At 38.1% G+C, this 20,439-nt stretch overlaps 1 protein-coding gene across 1 annotated transcript; it reads right to left on the minus strand.

Moving 5' to 3' along the window:
* Positions 1 to 1,477: 1,477 nt before the first annotated feature.
* LOC149153396 (acid phosphatase 1-like) lies at positions 1,478 to 19,827 on the minus strand. The gene is made up of 3 exons (XM_089445334.1): positions 19,109 to 19,827; positions 18,777 to 18,986; positions 1,478 to 1,862 (listed from the first exon to the last, which is right to left on the minus strand). The coding sequence occupies exons 1-3, from the start codon at positions 19,564 to 19,566 to the stop codon at positions 1,685 to 1,687; spliced, it is 846 nt and encodes a 281-aa protein (XP_089301460.1). The 5' UTR covers positions 19,567 to 19,827; the 3' UTR covers positions 1,478 to 1,684.
* Positions 19,828 to 20,439: the final 612 nt, after the last annotated feature.

Consider the following 20,439-nt stretch of genomic DNA (forward strand, 5'->3'; position numbering starts at 1 on the left):
AAAGAAACAAGCCCCTCACAGCCTGCCGAAATCCAACCAAAAGTGCAAGGAAAAATGAGGTTGCAAGAGACAAACTCTGGGCATCAAGAACTTGATCTTTAGTTACAGGAACTTTGCTAAATAGAGGCTTCCTATGGATCCTCCTTCAAACTCTCAAGCACTTTATGAGTAGGCCAAGTTGCAAATTAAGCACCCAGGCTGGATCAGCTAAATTTGACCATAAGTTCCTCTATTTTTAAGGGGACAGCTCGTTAGACTTCTACATTCTTGTTTGTAAACCTTGCTGTTCAACAAAAGTTACAGCACTTTTTAATCAAAATGTCTAACTGTTTCTGCCCAAAAACAAATCACCGATGCGGTCATGGTTCAACGACAAATACGGTGGCATATCAAGGCCACTCACTAAGGTTCTATTCCCCTAGAGGCACAAACAAACAGTGGGGGCTCAGTGCAAGTCTTGCGTGACTTTGATGGAAGAGTATCACCCTATGGTGGCATCTTAGCCAAAGATATGTGGCAATTTTTGTGTCTTGTAATGCTTCTGGAATTTGCCTTTGTAGGATTTTGCAGCTTCTAATGTTTCTGCAAACTGTTGTGATAATATTAAAGCCAATTGTAATGCTTATACAATGTAAAAGGCAAGCACTTCAATAAAGATTGTGTGTGTGTGTATCCAGTTCATTATACAATAAAAAAAACTGATTTCTGATTAGAGTCATGTAGGCTTTCGCAGCTTGTAAAGTTCTCCGTAGGTTTTGGAATATGTCGATGTTTAGATTTTTAGTATCTCCATATATCTTTAGGGAAATCACATGTTGATATACAAGGAGAAATGATGCAAAGAGTTGCATACACAAGGGTTGAAGGGAAAATTTATTAAGATAAAAATGGATCAGCTCTAGTATGGGACAATCAATAACGTCAGTGGGAAGATAAATCAAAGCAAAGTTACAAAGTTTTAAGCATGCACAAACAGAAAACATACTTCAGCATTACTTCATACAAGATGTTTGACACTCTGAATTTGAGAATATAAATCACACTCTGAATGACACTCTGGAGGATAAATCAAAGAAAGGTTACAAAGTTTTAAGCATGCACAAACAGAAAATATACTTCAGCATTAATTCATACAAGATGTGTGACACTCTGAATGTGAGAACATTTCTCAAATTAACTACTAGTGATTGGATCGAATTTATCATAACTGTCTAATAATTATTGTTTTTTCAGAGATGCACCTGCAATTTAATTGAAATTTTTCTTCAACCAACAAAATGTCACTGCACCTGCTATCTTGAAAAAAATCTTTAATGACTAAATTTGTAATAAAGATTACGGTCTGAATAACTGTTGCTGAGTTGACCAAGTACTGGAAACAAGTTATGTTCAGTCCTTGGGATGTGCGGTGTATTACACACAGCCCCAACATTAAGCAATTATAAATACAAACACCAGGCAATAGGAAGATCAAATATAGAAAAAACCACTTTTGAAAAAAATCAGGTAAGAGAGGTTACATGATATTTTAATCATCCATCGGGGCAGGGAGAGTAGGGAGATTGACAATATTAAGAGATTGAAGAACAATATATGATGATATCCCTTTAAATTTTTATAATGATAATTTCCCGAGCCTGGCTAGTTTTTTCCATGCCAAAATGAAACACAGTAAACATTAAAATCAGGCAATGTAATACATGGGATTGGGAAGCTTGAAGGTTCTGTTTCCAGTAGCGTGTCCATTCACATCACTCCACTGATCACCAGAGTTCCCTCGAATCCTAAACCCATCCTGTTCAATCTTCAACCTCTTCTCAGACTTATAAAGCACAGCAGTCTTCCCATGATCATCTATTCCCCTGCAACACGAATTACTCATAAATATTGACCCACAAAACCATCAAATAAAACACAGGCTATCTCATAAACTCAATACATGCTCTTTTCATGCATTATCCCTCAAAAGTATCTGACAAAGTCATTAAACAAAACAATTTTTTTTGGTTGAAATGCTTCTGATGAAATTTGAACACCAGCAAGCAGCGACTGTTCAGTGTGAGATATCTCAACCCCACTTCATCTAAGCCACTATGACTGGAGGCGTCTGTTCCACCGAAGCCAAGGACTTGGACAACGATCTATTCCACTAGTGTTGCTGTGGACTAGCACTTGGCCCCATCAACAATAAACAGCCCCCTTGCAAAGGCATTCCCACCCACGGTGTGAGACATCTCAACCCCACCATCTAAGCAACCAGGACTAGGGGCATCTATTCCACCAAAATCACCCAGGACTTTGCAGTTTGCATTTGGCCTTATCTGCAATAAATGCCCCCTTGTGATGGCCTGCCAGCCCGCAGTGGTTGATATGTCACTTGGGATAATGAAACCCTGGTGAGAATGATAACAACACCGTGCTAGCTTTCAACAACTAGGCAAGCCCATTGACATTAAACAAACAAATAGGTGCTTCAATTACCTCAATATGTGGTGTTTCATCGCACCATCAATCAAAATGCACCTACCATATTTTAAAACATCCATCAAGTTATCAAAAAATGGCAACCAGTGGGGCATTGGTTCAATTGAAAATCGTTGGGAAGGCTCAGTTTTTGCTTTGCTCTAGCACAAACTAATGGCATAAGATTCAAGAGGGATGAGCTTGTGTGTAAGTCCTATGTTATTTTGGTAGAATGCCTACAGCTACGACTTGGCAACTATGCCTAAAAGGTGTGCTTTATGTACTGCAGCCCTTTTGTGTCTGTTTGTCAAAGCACTTCAAAAGAAAAACCAAAAAAACAGGGGGTGGACTGATTACCTCAACCCAAGCTTTTCTAGTTTAATACCCCTCAAAATTCACCCAAGAAAACATAAAACAAAACTAATAAGCATTCAAAGTTCAAACCAGCTCAATTTGAGTTATTCCCCCACATTACCCATGAAACTTTCTACCACGAAAATACCAAACAAAACATGAGAATGTCCTAAATATGTCAATACAGGACTGAACATATCTTCAATTAAATTTTATAAAAGTTCATTATATAGTTTAACAAAAGAGTCCAAAGGACAATGTGACAGGTTCTGCAACTAGGGTTTCTGCAGGTACAAAGCCACAAGGGTGGCATATGGAGTGTTGAGTCATGAAAAAGACCATCTTTTCACATCCTTTGTACCATCTTTCCATAGCCTTTCACTTAACTTTTATCATTTTCTGCTCTTCCGGAACCTTATTTTACAACATTTTTATGCTTATATGTGGGATTAGGCTCAATATTTTTCAACGCATTTATTTTACTATTTCAAATGAGTTTTTATGATTAAATATTAGAATAATAACATGTTTTTACTTATCTTTGAAGGTTGGGTTAGTTTAGTGATGGTTACAGCCTACAGGTATATTTGAAGATTCCAACAAAGCGAAATTTTACCACTAAGGTCCAAATTCGAATTTCCTCTTCAACCCTTGAAGATTTGATGAGGATTTAGGAGGATCACTCAAGTATCTTGGATGGACAAGAATCATGGAAAATTTGTTATCAAATATTTTAGGGAGACTTGAAGGAAGCTTTTTAGAGATATTAATTGTTTTTTTCCTGGAAAAAGAAAACCATATTTCTATTCATATTTGAAAGAAAATACATTTTTGTAATGTTCACAATTTTCTTTTGTGTGCAAAATTCACCGAGTTTTGCCAATTTTTGGTGAATATTAAATAAAAGGAGAAAATATTATTTTGTGGGAGAAAAGTGGAAATTATTATTTTAATGAAGAATGGTGGCAAAGTAATATTTTATTAGTGGAAGGTGGGGACCACCAAGGGAGAGGGCTAGCAATTATAAATAGAGCTTGGAGGCCTCCATTTGGTATATTTGATCATTTGACAAGTTAACATTAGTTCTCTAGCGCTGCTTAGCCAAAACAACCATGTTGTTCAGCACAAGGAATTTTCGTGCGGGAATTTCACCCTCATTTCAAAGAACTTCGAGTGTCTCCCTAGTGAGGTAATTTGGGGAGCTCAATTCAGAGTTTCGATTGGGCATATTTGTAGGTTATTTCAGCTGGTACGTTTTTCTTCCAGGGCGCAGAAGTGGTTCGAATTGCTTGTGAGGAGATTAGTTACAGAGGAGTAGAACACCAAAGGATTTGCAAGGGTTTTCCCCTAATTTAGCCAGAGATTTTGTAGTGATTAGCAAGGTTGAGTTTGAGAGGATTCTTGAGGCCGAAATTCAACTTTTTGGAAGTGCGCAGGGGTCTCCAGGCAGGCATGCGCAAGGGTTGGAGGAATGGACGTTGAGGAGAGATAAGGGTTGAAGAATGGAAGTATTCCTAAGGGGATAATTTAGCCGGAGTTGGGAGAGATTTCCAATGGTGTATTTGGGCTTAATTCAACAGTATTAGTTTTTTGGGGCGTTTTTTGGTCAAATTGGGCAATTTGCACTTGTTGGGGGTCGCTGAGGGTCGACGGATTCAACCCAAAACCTCCCTGGGTTTTTGTGGGTTTGGTGAGAGGAGGCTAGAATTAATTTTACAGAGTTTTTTGACCACCTTTGAGGGCAGAATTCCTAGTTCAATTCAGCAATCAGCAGAAATTGTTGGAGGGCGCAGTTTACCCCAAGCCCATTTCCATCACTTGGGTTCACGAGATTTTTTAGGTTTTGCTGGAGCTGGTGTGGAAAGCCTACATTTAATTTTGCAACATTTTTGGTGCAGATCTAAGGGCCGAAATCTCAGTGCGCCTACAACGGCAGTGGCAGTAATTTTCCGATACAGCACAAAGACTTGGGGAGAGCAGTTTCTAGCACTTGGGCAGCTCCATTTTCACCTAGGACTTGACTAGCTTGCAACAGCTAGCCCAAGTTCCTCTGATCTCATTTATTGTACTCCTATCTATCAAAATTAATACAATGACTCGGAGATTTTGCCCATATTTTCGTGTTCAAATGTGTATGGTTGTGCATTTCTAAATTTAGTAGTTGTAGCTAGTTCATTGCTTCTGTTATCCACCATATTTTTCCATTTGGAATATTACAATTTTGCATATACACACGAAGGTGTGCATTCACCTAGATCTGCCCAGATCCATGATTGGCTAAGTAATAACACATATACATATGCTAATAAAGCATAACAAAAAGTTCATCCCACAAGGACTCGGAAAATAGGAATAAAACTAAAAAAGAAAATTTAACTATAATACGTGGGGGAAGATCAAGCCATGTAGTCGCTTATCTTCCCCTTCTTTCCTTTCTTTTTCTTAACTTGTTGCCAATCCCCAGCTTTCAAGCTCCACTGGAACTAGAGCCATATCGTTAACAAATGTCTCTAGGGGAATCTCTTTGTCTGAATCAAAGCTATCTGAGATGTGTACACGCTTTGTTCCCATCATGCCATCCTCTTTGTGTACCAAATTTATCTGTTGATTTGTCTCCTAATTTTCTACTAAAACTGTCTCATTTTGTTGTACTATAGTATTATCATTCTTCCCTTGTGTACCCCCTTCTTTTACAGGATTCTTCACATTGTCTTCGTCTTCTACATCAGATAAAAGGAGATTTGAGAACTGCCATCCCTTTGGCTTGTGCACCTTTTTCTTTTTCGTGTTCTTTTTAGTCTGTGAGCAAGAGTTTTGAAGATGTCCCATTTGAAAACAAAACCGACATCTAAATGTCATATTCTCATAGTCTAAAGATTGAGACCATTGAAAATTTTGATGTTTCAAGATTATATGATCTGGTAAGCCTTTGCTCAGGTCAATCTCTACACATATTCTAGCAAAGGTAAAAATACCTTTCTTTGTTCTTTCCATGTCGCTCTTTTTGAACTTGCCCAAAGTATTCCCAATGCCCTCTAAAACCTTATGGTGCCAAAAAGGAAGAGGGAGGTTTGGGAGTCTCACCCAAACCAATAGAGTTGTTACAACCATATTTGTTGCATCAAATTCTAGAAACCATGGAGTAATAAAGAGCCTTACTCTACCCCAAAACCATGGCCCTTCATTTAATGCAAAATCTAAATCTTCCTGTGTGATAAATTGTATAATGAATAACCCCTTGGAGCATAAAAATAAGCCACAACTGGGTGTCCAAGAGAAGTAAATCCAAAGGACCCTTCTCTTAGTCTTATTGTTGAGTTTCTATTGATAATGTTATCATGGAGCTGGTAATGTTTGTTGAGAACCTTCCCCTCATATTGTAGAGCTTGGTAATGAATAAGAATGCCCCATTTCTTTTCTATGTATTTTTTTAAAGATAAAACAGAGTCTAGACTTCTAGTCCATAAAGTGTATGTTATTCCTTTCAAATTATTTATGAAAATCTAGAAATTTATCAGATCCAAAATAGCCCTTTGTTCAGGCAGCGTAAACCCCAAGGGGCGTGTTGAGACATGTTGTGGGAAAGTATGAATACCCTCCACCTAGGATTCAGAGCATATTTTTTTATTCGCAATGGAAGGAGTTAAGGGCTCATAATAGTACCTTTTTGTGTGCACCAAAAGCAAGAGCCATGGAAAAGGAGAGTGCCATCTCTAACGAGTTGTCGCAGAGTTCTTGGACCCCAAACTAGCCCTAACGCAGCATACAATGATCGAAATCTCCTCTCACTTGATACAATGCTCCCTTCTGCCAAAAGAAGTCGATACCCCTTTGCTTAGCCCAACCGAGGAGGATAAATCTAGGCCAAGCCGACAGGCAACGACCACATATCAACACCGGAATGTGTAAACCCTTGCGTTAATTGTGCATTCCATTTTCATCGCAGCAGGCCATACCCATTGTTCCAACCACGACCTTTGTTTGTTTGCCCCCTCTGAGGACAAATGAACAACCCAGCATAGACTTATTTTGTTCACAAAAGTTATAAGCGGCAGAGTAAGACAATTTGCAATCAAGTGAAAGCTAGGAGGCAATAAGCCACTCCATGGTGTATACTCACAGTAGGAAGGAAAGACATCGAAAACAGTGACGACAGCACAAGGAATACCAGGTTGTAGGATAACCCTAGATGCTATCACGCCCTCTCGATTCCTCCCAATCCATATTAATTGCTAATTATTAACAAATGGTTATAACCACATGAGAGATGTGGATCTAAATTTATTATTGGTTATCTTAGCTTTTGTATAAATAACAGTGCTCATTCCATTCCAATAGGAGGACTCTTAGAGCATATATCCAATTTATGATGGAATAGAATAAACTTCTTGGTATTTCCTTTCACATAGATTGTTATTTTCTCTACTTTTAGATATGGTATGTTTTGACATATTATATGATATCATAGTATCGTTTGCTATAAAACATGGTGGCTTTTTATTTCACTTTATATTCTCTTATTTATTTTTTGCAATCTCATTTCACAGTTAGCTTTTACATTGATGCAAGTGTCATGTGTTTTTTTAATCAAGGTTTGCTAACAACAGGAGCAGTAGTTCATGGAAAATGATGCAAGGAGATAACATGATGACAACAGGCTTAGTAGCATAGTCAGTGACGTGTACATGAACATTACTAGGAGTGATTAAGCTTGCTTTTGTTTTATCCTTTTCTTTGAACTTTTCTATTATACATTTCATGTTCTCTGTTGACACCTAATCCTTGGGATTGGGTGAATATGTGTAAAATAGTGTAAATAGAAAATAAGGAGAGTTGGAATATGAAGAGACACTAGGAGATGAAGCCCAAGGGTCTCTCCCTCCATGTATATATCCATGATCAGCCTTAATGCAAAATCACAATTCAGTTTGAGTTACCTCCTAGCCTGACATGATATCAGAGCCAACTCCATTTTTGGCTTCCCTCTCTACCCTTGTAACTCCCTCCTGCCCATGTTCTGCATATTTTTGCAACACTGTCACCTCTGTCCTGCAGCTTAAAAAAAATTGTTGCCTCCTTATTGGATTTTTTGGGGTCGTCTTTGTTGTTTTGGGAGACTGGTGAGCAAGAATTATTAGTTGTTGCACTGCCTGAAGGTGTTGTGTGACTCTTGTTCAAGGTTCAATGGCGTTTGTGTGTGGTAAGCCTGTTTAGAAGCCTGTCTGTTTGATCATTGATGAATGAATGGCGGTGTTATATGCATTTTTTCTTCCTGAGAAGTGAAATCGTTTTTTTCCTGTGTTAATTATCGGGCTTCATTACAGCATTGGATGACTGTGTTAATTAAAAAAAATCGAGCTTCATTACATTGTTGTCACTGCATGTTGGTTAATGCCTCCACTTGATTAATGCCTCCCAAATATACCACGCTCCATACCGCCTTTTGTAATACCTCCCATTGTTCCAACGGTTCACCTCCCATTCCTTGGGCCTTACCATCCACCATACACCGTCTCTCCCCTCTACATAGCAAAACTCCCAGTTTTTTTTATTGTGGTATAACCACAATCCGCTCCCAATACATTGAATCCACCTCCCAATTTTTTTAATTGTGGTATAACCACTGCATACCATAGTCCTCTGTCATATGATACCGCCTCTAACATAACATTCTTCTACCACCGGTCTCGACTCCTCCTCATTGAACGTTGTCATATCATTGAACGCTCCCCATACTGACTCCTCCCACCTCGTTGCTTAGAACAACTGCCCGGTCATATGTTGATGTGTCATATGATATTATGTTGTGTGTCATATGATGTGTGATATGATATTAAGATGTGTCATATCATTGTTGAATATAACATAACGCTCCCTCCGTTAACGTTGGTGCCTCCACTCCACTCATGAATAATGCCATTACGTGTATAATACCTACAGTGGTTATTGCGTTAACTCAGCCTCCCAACATATAACACCTCAAATATATAATACCTCCCCTTGGTTTTAATATATATCGCCCTGAATCCCACTCCGGTTATAATACCTTATTACATATCTTATTACATATACACCCTCCTCCATATACACCTCCCCCAAATATACCCTCCCCCATTTACTCTCTTCCCCTAATATACCTCTAATATACACATATAAGAACTGTATTTTTCACAATATTGCTACTAGAATACAGATTTTTACACCAGAAGTGCAAATTTTTTTATATATTGGCAACAGAGTACATTTTTACATAGTACACACACTTAAAATGCATTCATTGATATCTATTGTTGGAGTAGTTCTCTCGGGAAAAGAGAACTATCTTGAATGGTCAAGGAAGATAAAACACACTCATTTTCAATGAGTTATGGAAAGGAGTTTGTGTAGGAGAAGGAGATAATGAACCTGCAAAGCCCACCTTCGACAAGGAGATTTCCATTTGGAAAACAAGAACAGCAAGGCCTATGCCTTGATTGCAGCATCTATAAATGAAGAGGTGAGTCGCCATATTTCACCTTTTTCAATTGCTTTTGAAGCCTTACAGAAGTTGAAGGAACTCTATGACTCGCATTCTGAATTGGAAGTTGTCAAATTGATGATTAAATTATTCAATCTTGAATTGAAAAATGATGATCCTCTTTCTTTAGCATTAGAAGTAAGATCTATTATGCATGATATCAAAACCATTGGTGTTCAAATAGACATTCCTCTCATAGCTTATGTCAAGGCACTATATCCCACTTATTCAAATTATCTTGAGTCATTGCAAGCAAGTGGAAACCTCAAGGAAATTACCTTTGACTCCCTTGAGAAGAAGTTTGTTGAGAGAGAAAACTCTTTTGGGAAGAAAACAACTCCTCAGTCTTCTGAAGAAGTTGTGTGTCTTGCACATAAGGAGAAGAATCATGCACAAGATTCTTCTAGAGGAAGAGGTGGTTGAAGAGGAAGAGGAAGAAGGAATTTTAGAGGCAGGGGGGGTAGACAATTCCAAGGAGAAAAGTTTGATCTTCATTGCATACATTGCAATGAAATGGACATATGCATCCACATGTAAGTTGCCTTGGGACAGAATTGAGCAGAAAAGAAATGAAGCCAAAGGTAAAACCAATGACAAAGGGGAAGGTAAAGCACCTGAATCTGCTCACTATGTTGTGGCACATTGTAATATTGGAGTAACTAAAGACTTGTTTAATGCTTGACTTGCTTCTTGGAAAAATGATTGGTTGCTTGATTCAGGAGCAATTTGCCACATGACCTTTAGAAAAGATTTTTTTAAGAATTTATTGACAATGTTGATGAAGCAGTATACTTTGTAGACGAGTCAAAACTCAAGCCATCAAGGCTTGGCACAATCAAGCTCAAACTGCTTGGTCTTCCAAACTTGCTTCTGCAAGATGTTTTATATCTCTCGGAGCTTAAGAGAAACTTGTTGTCTTTGGTCCAGATCCGCCAGCAAGGACACTCCATTCATATGTTTGATGGCAAGGTTGAGGTCAGAAAAGCATCAAATCACTCACTTGTCATGACGGGGATAGAAGAAGAAAGACTTCTGAAGTTGCAAGGTACCTCTGCTCGTGCACAAAACTTCTCATATAGTTCTCATTATGATGAAGGTACATTTCCATCAAGTCTTTTATGGCATGCTAGATTTGGACACTTGAATTATGACAGCCTTTGTATGTTGAAGAAAAGTGGTGTTACTAGTTTGCCTACAATTCCTAGGAAACTTAAGCAATGTGATGCTTGTATCTTAGGAAAGCACAACAAACAGTCTTTTCATGATTCACATTCCAGAGCACATAGAAAACTTGAACTTATTCATTTAGACTTATGTGGCCCAATGCTTGTTCCTTCTGCAAATGGAAATAAATATATGATGACATTTATTGATGACTACACCAGAATGTGTTGGGTTTATTTATTGAAGAACAAATCTGATGCTTTTCAAACATTCAATAACTTTCATGCATGGATTGAAAATGATCCACAATCTCATATTGGCTCTATTCGCACTGATAATGGAAAAGAATACACTTCAAATGAATTTGAAAACTATCTTTGCCAGCATGGGATCAAAAATGAAACAACTATGCTTATAATCCCCAACAGAACGAAATAGCTGAAAGAATGTACAAGGCAATCTTAAATATGGTACATTCCATGATGTTTTTCAAGAATGTAAAATTGATGTTTTGGGTTGATGCAGTTCTATGTGTTGTGTATGTAAAGAATAGGTGTCCATCTAATGCTATTATAAACAAGACTCCTTATGAAATGTGGTATGGCCACATTCCTTCGGTAAAGCATCTCAAGGTCTTTGGTTCCACCTGTTATGCCTTGATACCTAAGGAACAATGAAACAAAGTTGGTGCAAGGAGTCGAAAGTGTATCCTCTTGGGGTATTCAAATACCTCCAAAGCATACCGTCTCTATGATGAAGTTAATAAGAAGTTTGTAGTGTCTAGAGATGTGATCTTTCTTGAATCTTCCAAGGCTGACAATGTTGTTGAGTGGAAGCTTGATCGCTTAGATAGATTCAGACATGCAAAGTCTTTCCAAGAATTTGATAATGAGATTCCACATCTTGAAAGGGGGATTCCTATACTAGATCAATCTATGGAATCTTCTTCTGAAGCACTCTCTCCCCCACATGAAGCTCCAGCCACTAATGACACTTTGAGTGATGTGATTGACAAAATTGGGAGACTCAATCTTGATTCAATCCCAACTCAGTCAACTGAGCAGCCTGGGCCATCTCAGAAAGGTCCTCTAAAATGGCTGACAAAGACACTTGAAAGTGTTCATCCTGATGAAGTTGGAAAGACAAGAACAAGAAATTCATCTAGGCAAAATGGAGGTGATGTAGATGATTCTGATTCACTTGTTGATATGGATGTTTCTGTTGAAAAGTAAATAAAATTATTTTTGTAATGCCTTGCTTCATGGGTTTCATGAACAAGAGGTTTATTTTAGATGGCTCCCATTGAGAGCCTTAGGATTTGTCAAAGAGTCAATGTCATGTATAAAGATATGTCAAATGTATCCTAGTAAAATAGCCCTCCAAATACAAGCACAGTCCTCCTCTTCCTATGTCACCCTCAAGATAAATGAAGGAACTCATGCCGGCTCACATTATGGAGACACACCGGTTCATGAACTCATGTCGGCTTATATATTCGAACAGACCACTATATATAGCAACCTCGGCCTATTCCACGTCAGAATTTGGATATCTTTTCTCTGAGTTTTCGGTGATAGAGATAGAACTTCACATGGACAGTGGAAGAATATAATTCGCATATCTCTGTGATTTCAGATGGGTAATAGAAGAATGAAGTTTGGATGCATATCTCTCTATTTCGGATGGGCATTAACATATGAAATGACAGTTTGGGTTGACAAAGTGTTGAAGGGAAATCAAATCCCTCTAAAGCTTGGATCACAGTGGTAGTAATCACAGTTAAGAAGTTCGGATTTATGAAGTGGATATAATCACAGTATAGATGCTACCTTGTAGCACCTCTGTCTCGGTGTGAAATTAAGGGTAGTAAAGCATCATTAATGACATAATAGTTCATTGTTGGTAATACTATTATGATAAGGCATTATTTCTGTGATAAGGGCTCATAAAGGAAACAATGTTGTCAAGGCAGTGATGAAGATCTCAATGGAAGAGAAATCAAGAAGAAGATTGACAAGAGAATGTGTGTCTTGGTCTTGGAGTGGCTAATAGGTCGAGGGTCTTGGTCTTGGTCTTGGTCTTGGTATTTGTCAATTGGAATCTCTATAAGAAGAATTGGTGCGGATTCTCCTCTCAAAGAGTGAGAGGTTTTGGCCTTGACTCATAGCCTACATTCTGTGCCTCTTGTCTATTTATGTTTATGCATTGGTAGTTGTTTGATGAAGAAGAACACTAATAACTTAAGCAGTTACTAATGGAAGAGAAATCACCTAACTAATAAAGCCCTAGATTTCTCAATAGTTTCTTATGATTGTGCATTGAATTTGTCTTCAGATTTTGAACCAACTTCCTTCAAAGAAGTCGCTTCTCATGATGAATGGAAAGAAGCGATGCAAAATGAGTATGATGCCTTGATAAAGAATGGCACTTGGAAGCTGATTGATCCTCCATTGGGAACCAAACCAATAGGCTGCAAGTGGGTCTACAAGAACAAGTATAAAGTTGATGGCTCACTTGACAAGCACAAAGCCATGCATGTGGCAAAAGGTTTTGCACAGAAGGAAGGGGTCAACTATGAGGATACTTTTGCCCCCACAGCAAAATGGGCTACCATCCGAACACTCTTTTCCTTGGCAGCTCAGAACGGTTGGAAAGTCCATCAAATGGATGTAAAAACTGTTTTCTTGAATGGAGATCTAAAAGAGAATGTTTTTATGTCCTAACCAGAAGGATTTGTTGTGAAGGGTCAAAAACATAAAGTATGCAAGCTTGTAAAATCCTTGTATGGCCTCAAGCAAGCACCGCGAACCTAGTACGAGAAGTTAACAAAGCATCTTCTGAAACTCAACTTCAAACATTATGATCTTGATGATGCAACTTTGTTTGTCAAGAAAGTTGGCAAAACAGTTGTATATCTTGTGGTGTATGTAGATGATCTTTTGATGACAGTGAACAATGAGAGCTATATTGCATCCATAAAGAAGGAATTGAAGAAAGGTTTTGAAATGATAGACTTGGGGTATATTCACTACTATCTTGGTATTGAAGTAACTCAATATCAGCAGTTTATATTCCTCTCTCAAAAGAAGTACATTGGAGATTTGTTGAACAAGTTTGGCATGGCTGAATGCAATCCTTTAACTACTCCAATGGAACAGAACTTAAAGCTCAAATCCACTGAAGGAGAAGAATTTGAGGATACAACAAAGTATAAACAGCTTGTAGGAAGTCTCAACTACTTGACTACTACCAGACCAAACATTTCATTTTTTGTTGGAATCCTATCCAAGTTTATGCAAAAGCCTTGTGAGGGACATTGGTCTGCTGCAAAAAGAGTTCTAAAGTACTTGAAGGGAACTCAAGAGTTTGGACTTAAGTATACACAGGTGGGCGACTTCAACTTGATTAGATACTTTGATTCAAACTTCGATGGAGATAAAGAAACTGGGGTATCTACTTCATGTTATGCTATGAGTCTTCAATCAGGAGTTGTCTCCTAGAGGTCACACAAATAATCAGTTCCAGCAGATTCCACAATAGAGGCAGAATATGTGGCAGCAGCTGAAGCAACAAAGGAAATTGTGTGGCTCAGGAAAATTCTGGAAGATTTGCAGGTGAAACAAGTGCATTCAACTCCACTCATGATTGACAACACTTATGCAATAAAGTTGGCCAAGAACCCAAAGTTCCATGATCGAACGAAGCATATCAATACAAAATACCATCTGATTTGACATCATGTTGAGGCCAAGACAATCCATCTACGCCATTGTTCCACAAATTAGCAAATTGTAGACATCTTCACCAAAGCGCTTGAAGAGGAAAGTTCGAGAGATTCAAAACGATGCTCAGACTCACCAACATCCCTTCAGATTAAGGGGGGATTGTTGACACCTAATCCTTGGGATTGGGTGAATGTGCAAAATTAAAAGTGTAAATAGAAAATAAGGAGAGTTGGAATATGAAGAGACACTGGGAGATGAAGCCCAAGAGTCTCTCCCTCCATGTATATATCCATGATCAGTCTTAATGCAAAATCATAATTCAGTTTGAGGAGTTACCTCCTGGCCTGACATTCTCCTAAGTTAGGATTTGAATTGAATGCATTGTTTTAAATTATGGTTTTGTTTTGTATGGCTTATGATTACTTAGGCAAATTCTTCTGATTATTGGTTGAATGAGTGAAGAGAGTATTGTCACAAGAGACATCTAACCACAAAGTTAGATGAAACTCTATGACCTACATCGCTACCATTGAAGCTACAATAGACCTTGATTAAAAGATTAGACTTCATTTCACATTAGCATTAGAATGGAATTTATGTTTATGCAAATAGATAGTTTTAAAAGGTAGATCATACTACAAATAATCTGATTTTGCACATACAGTGTTTGCATTTCACAAGTTTACAAACTCTTGATTTGTAATAAATGTTACATAATTTATGTAAATAAATTGCTTTACATGGAGGAAGACATTGCCGACTTTTCAAATGATCCACTAGAGGGCCAATAAATGTAGTTTGATCCAATGGGATTGTAGTGATGAATCACCCCTAATGCAATTCATTTAGACAGGATCCCGACCATTGGAAGAGGAGACAGTTGTAATCCTTGGAGAGTTGGCGAGAGTTCACATTGGTAGCCAAAAATCTAACATGGTTTCTTCATGCGACATGATATCAAACTCAATCTCACCACACCCATTATGCAATCAGTACAAGAATGGAGTATGGGAAGTACACTCTGGAAGATTTGATGAAACAGGGGTTTTATTCCTTGAGTTCAAATTCGATAGAGCATTTACCTCTAAAGCAGGGAAATTTACCCCGTGCATTTAACCCATCTAATGTTGTACCTTTAGATTTGATGCCAAGCTCACTTGGCTCTTCAATTAACAATGGGTGTGTTGGTGGGGCAAATTATTAACCTAGGGATGCTTTTAAGTGGACTTATGAGCGAAATCCTCCCATCCCAACCGGACTCTTCTAACCAGAAAGGTTCAGAACTAGGACCAGGGATACCACGAAAGTGGTTTAAGTGTTTTAAACACAAGCAAGGGGGCATTAAAATTGCAATTGAGAGACAATATCAAACTGCACAACATAATGGAATTAGAGGAATCAACCATTGTAGATCGTTTCTTAAGTAAAAGTATATGAGAGCAAACCATAAAATCTTGGACAAAAGAAAATTTCAAAGCAGTGTTAGGATACCCTCCTCAAAACATGGTCTTTGTTAAGGGTTGGTTGGTTGGGATACTCAAGTTTGTAGTAGATGCAAACAACACTCCACAATCTAGATGGAAGTGGAGCTTGCAACCTCTATTTTCAAGAAATGGCACTTGGATTTCGATGCCTGCACAAACCACTTGGACTTTTTTCTGATCTAGGTTATGCTACCAAGGCTACCCCTATTTTTGCGATCAAATGAGGTATTTAAAGAAATTGGAAACACATTTAGTTTATTTTATGAAGCAAACAATCATTACATGGTTATTGTTATGATTCTAGTTGGATTGAAACTATTCCAAGGCTTGGCTAACTCTATCTCATTAGAAAGAGACTTGTGTTTTTTTATCAGCCCTTTGACAATGAATGAATTCCCTATAAATGAGGTTTTCACCATGAATATGGGCGTTGGGCAAAGAAATTCCTTCTCCCAAACAAAAGGAAAGTCTAGGTGCACAATATGCATCAAGGTGACAATGGTATTGCTCAGTCACCAATGAAGAAGGACCCCTCTAAGTGAATACCTGAAAAGCTCACCCAAGGACAAATCACTGCTAAAATCAATAACAATGGGAGCATATGTTAAGAAATAGAACACAATACAAGACATAAAAACCTGGTGGAAAAAGGACTTAAGCCAGTCTCAACTTCATTACAACATTCATTCCAATCATACAAATTTCTAATACATGGATGAAACCACCTTGTAAACTCACGCGAACAACTCATCAAGAGATAGCGCTAGGAGGAGGAAAAATAGGATCTAATACACATTTAGGATGAGAAGTATATCCTATAATGTGAAATACACAATGGTGGTGTAGGACTTCCTAATAGTGTAGGCTAATAAATCCCCCGACCCCCTCAATCATAAGTTTAAACAATTCACGGTCGGTCTTCATAATAAATAATTATTGACGTATTTTGAACAAATAAAATTATTATTATTATTATTAATCATTTATTTATTGTCAAGCATGTTCTTCATGCTTTATATTGATCACAAAAAAAAATGAATGGCATGTTCTTCATTACCCTTGCAAAAGAAATAAATATTAAATTTTTCAAGTGTCAATTGTCTCACCAAGATGCCAAGTCGGCTCAACTATATGTGGCACCCTTTCAATTGTGGAGAAGAATATATAGCTCACTCGCATCTCTCATTGACATCATCATCACACATACATCTTATCTGAAACGAAGACAAGTTTACTCACTCAAGACAAGGCTATTTGCTCTTGGAGGCCGAAAACAGAAAACAAGACTACTCGCTCAAGGAAATTTGGAAGACCAAATAGAAGTAAAAAATTTGAGATATTTTGTAACTCATCCCTGTAGAGAAAAGTGTAAAATCTAATGCTATACTTCTATGGAAAAATATGCAAGGTGAGGTTCATATTTTGAGATAGAATTCGAAGTTCAGTGACATAATCTAAATATAAGACAAAAGGCAAAAATCCGCCCTCTTGGAGCAGATTTCTTTGTAGACTCTTTTATGGATAGTTTCCGGAGCATCTTTTATGGATAGTTTCCGGAGCATCTTGTTTTGATATGCTGGAGGGATGACTTGCCATGATTGGTCTACTAGTTAGGTTAGATATGACTTGGATTTCTCTTGTTGACAAAGATTCTACAAGGAAAGGAATGTTGGATTTTCCCCTGGTGGGTTTTGCCCTGGCCTTTGGCCCAATTTATAGTGTCTCTTATCTTTTGTGCATTTTACTTGTATAATTGCTTGAAGACCTAATGAATGAAGTAATTGCTAAATGAAAAACATATATAAATAGTCATAAGTAATTATCATGTCTAGAAATTATAGTTTGTACTCGAATTTCAACATGATATTAGAGCTAGTTTTGAAAAGAAGTCTGAGGTAGCTACAGACCCAAGGAGCCTTAATCCGAATCTGAGAAGGAAAAATCTTATATATTTTCCTGTGAAGAAGAGTTGTTGGCTGAGTTTACAAATGCGTTTCTAGGCATATGTTGCAGCAGACACCTCTGTGATTGGGCCGAATTTGTTATGCATCTTGAAGCATGTCTGAGTTTCTTGTTGGAGTGTTGAAGTTGTCCTAAGAGTCAAAGTTAATTTCAAGTGCAACGAAGGAAGGTCTATGCATGCAAAGGTATTGAAAAAGCTTGTAAGGTCGAGTTGTAGGAGCCCTAAAAAGAAGGTCGAAACTCTTTGTATCTCATGGTCAAGACCAAGACCTTAAGGGTGGAGCAGACATCTGTTTAAGGTCCAAAGTATCTATGAAATTGTGATGATCAAGTCTCAGATCTCTGTAATAAGGAGCTCAAATAAGGAGACAAGTACCTGTAAATCTGAAACTTGTTATATATGTAAGAGACCTGTAATCCAAAGTTATCACCAACTTGAGGTATGGTTTGAATCCTCTTTGAAGTCCGCAGGGTTCTAATAATTCTCCATGGTTCGATTTATAGAAGTGGTACACCAAGCCTTGTATAGTCTGAAAAGGATCAGTACTCCGAACTCCCCCCCTAGAGGTGCGGCTGGGGAATTATCCAACTTTCCACCGGTCATTGTATCTCCTTCAAAAGCTGGACTAGACCCATGAAACGAACAACTTCTGTGATCTAATGGCTCTAAAACTGATTCATGTTGGCACAGGAAAATGGAGTTTCTCAAATTCATATATTTGGATATTCACTTCTTATTATACAAGGACTAAAACGAAATTTCACTCTGAGGAACTTCACTCTGCGACCTTTGTTTCCCGACATTCAGAATTTGCAATCAACATTCAATTATATCCCATTTGCACATGTTTACAGGGACAGAACGACGACGCAGACAGCTTCTCCAAAGAAGGTGTTGCGCTGGAAAAAAAGAACATGAGAGATCCTTGAAACTTCTCAAGGACTCTCTTCTGCTAAGCTTCATGGACCTTAGTTTTAAATTTTCACTTGCTTCTGGATCTGTGATTTCTTATAAGAATAATGGACAAATCTTATTATGTACCAAACAGAATATTATAGAATTGGTAAGCACGCGAGTGTTGTAGTCACATTGGGAACCGTGATTACCTCAACAATAGCGCTTCCCATGTATGATAACCAGCTCGGACCAGATTTTTCTGTGTGGCATTCCTCTGGGTCTCGTCCCTACCTGTCAATAAAAAGATCTTCAACCCCAATTCAAGCAGATGGGTGTACAATCTATAGCTAGAAGCCAATGCCGGGGCCTCTGCCAGATCCACCCAGTCGTTAAAAGCGCTATTATCAAACACCTCACCTCTGCAAATGATAATAAGCCAAGGCAACGCCAACCAAGAAATAAGCACCCATATGACCAGGTCCTAAAGGACAACAAGAAAGAAAATTAAAAACAGGGGTGGGTAAGCGTCTCTCATTCCTACCCAAACTGATGGGCAACGTAATAGGGCAAATTGGAGAGAAGGGTTTCGTCAATATCGAATACCCAGGCGTCCATCCCATCGCCTGAGCCCGAGGCCATGAGGGCACTAGCGTAACCTATTGATTCGTCGGCCACCATCTGTAGGTCCCTCGAGTATTGGCTTCCTACCATGTAGTTTTGCACATATTCCACGCAATCCGAAGGTACCTGGGTCCATAAGCGTAAAGTGTTTGTTTCTACGCCGAATCTCCACGCTTCGCAATAGGATTCGGTTTCTTGGGGGATCCGCTCCTGCTTCAGCTCCCATCTCTTCTGAGCAGTGGATTGCTCCGATACCCAGTCATCCTCATCGTCATGGAAGATTTTCCAAGACCTTTCGGCTGCAGCAGAGGAAAGGTGGGCGTACCAGAGGATGAAAACGATGAGCAAGAGGTTGTGCTTGAGCACGAGAAACGCCATTGAAGAATGTTCAATAATAATTGGAAGTGGAAAATGTAGAATACTCGCTATGTCCCTCCCACTTTTACAGATTGACAAACCAATGGAAGAATGAGAATAATAATGTCTGCATTTCAATTGGTTTGTTGGGTTTATATTGCAACATCTATACGTTTTATCCCATTTTTATAATAAGCTGACCCACCCAACAACCGGCCAACCAATAAGGGCAGCAATTAATGCGTATCCATGACGAGGCGAGACGAAATCATTGGTTTAGAATACACGAAACCTTGTAAAGCCAGCGCTAGCCAATGGCTGAAGAAAATTTAACAGCGATAGGAGCAATTCTTCTCTCCAAAAAACACATCATCATTACTCTGAAACTTCGTGAATCGTAGGTGAGTTGAAGAGGAGCTTCGTGACTTCCTCGTTAGTTCGCTAGTTTTCCTGGTTGATAGGTTTAAATTAATATATTAAATTATTACATAATATACCACCACTGCTGTGGACTGAGTACAAGTACAACTAACAGTTAATATTCCCAGGCTTATCATTTAAGTTATAAAACACGTGCATGTAATAAAGTAAATATATGTCTTTGCAATTAAAATTTCATTGGTATATTTTTAAAATAAATGTTAATTCATATTAAAATGAATTTTGAAAAATAACAATTAGGTAAAGTTTACGTTTTTATAATTTTAATTTAATTATTAAGTAGAAGGTAAGAATTTACCATTTGAAAAATATTGTTTCAAAGTGTTTTTTTAAAAGAGGTTGTGTAAATAAAAATTCATCAGGTTGTCGAGGATATCACACACACAAGCAAATTGGTTTATTACACATAATAAAATTACCAAAAAAAAAAAGGAATTCATAACAAAACTACCA

Source organism: Pinus tabuliformis, chromosome 9 (genome assembly GCF_031772625.1).
Source record: "Pinus tabuliformis cultivar Carrire ecotype Pingquan chromosome 9, CPIR1, whole genome shotgun sequence".
Taxonomy (NCBI): Eukaryota; Viridiplantae; Streptophyta; class Pinopsida; order Pinales; family Pinaceae; genus Pinus; species Pinus tabuliformis.

What these genes read in the sequence shown, in the direction of transcription:
- LOC149153396 (XM_089445334.1), bottom strand. Translation starts at nt 19,566, where the DNA reads ATGGCGTTTCTCGTGCTCAAGCACAACCTCTTGCTCATCGTTTTCATC. An exon ending in TACGTTGCCCATCAGTTTGG is followed by an intron (nt 18,987 to 19,108) that starts GTAGGAATGAGA and finishes TATCATTTGCAG; the next exon opens with AGGTGAGGTGTTTGATAATA. An exon ending in TGGGAAGCGCTATTGTTGAG is followed by an intron (nt 1,863 to 18,776) that starts GTAATCACGGTT and finishes TTCGTGTTGCAG; the next exon opens with GGGAATAGATGATCATGGGA.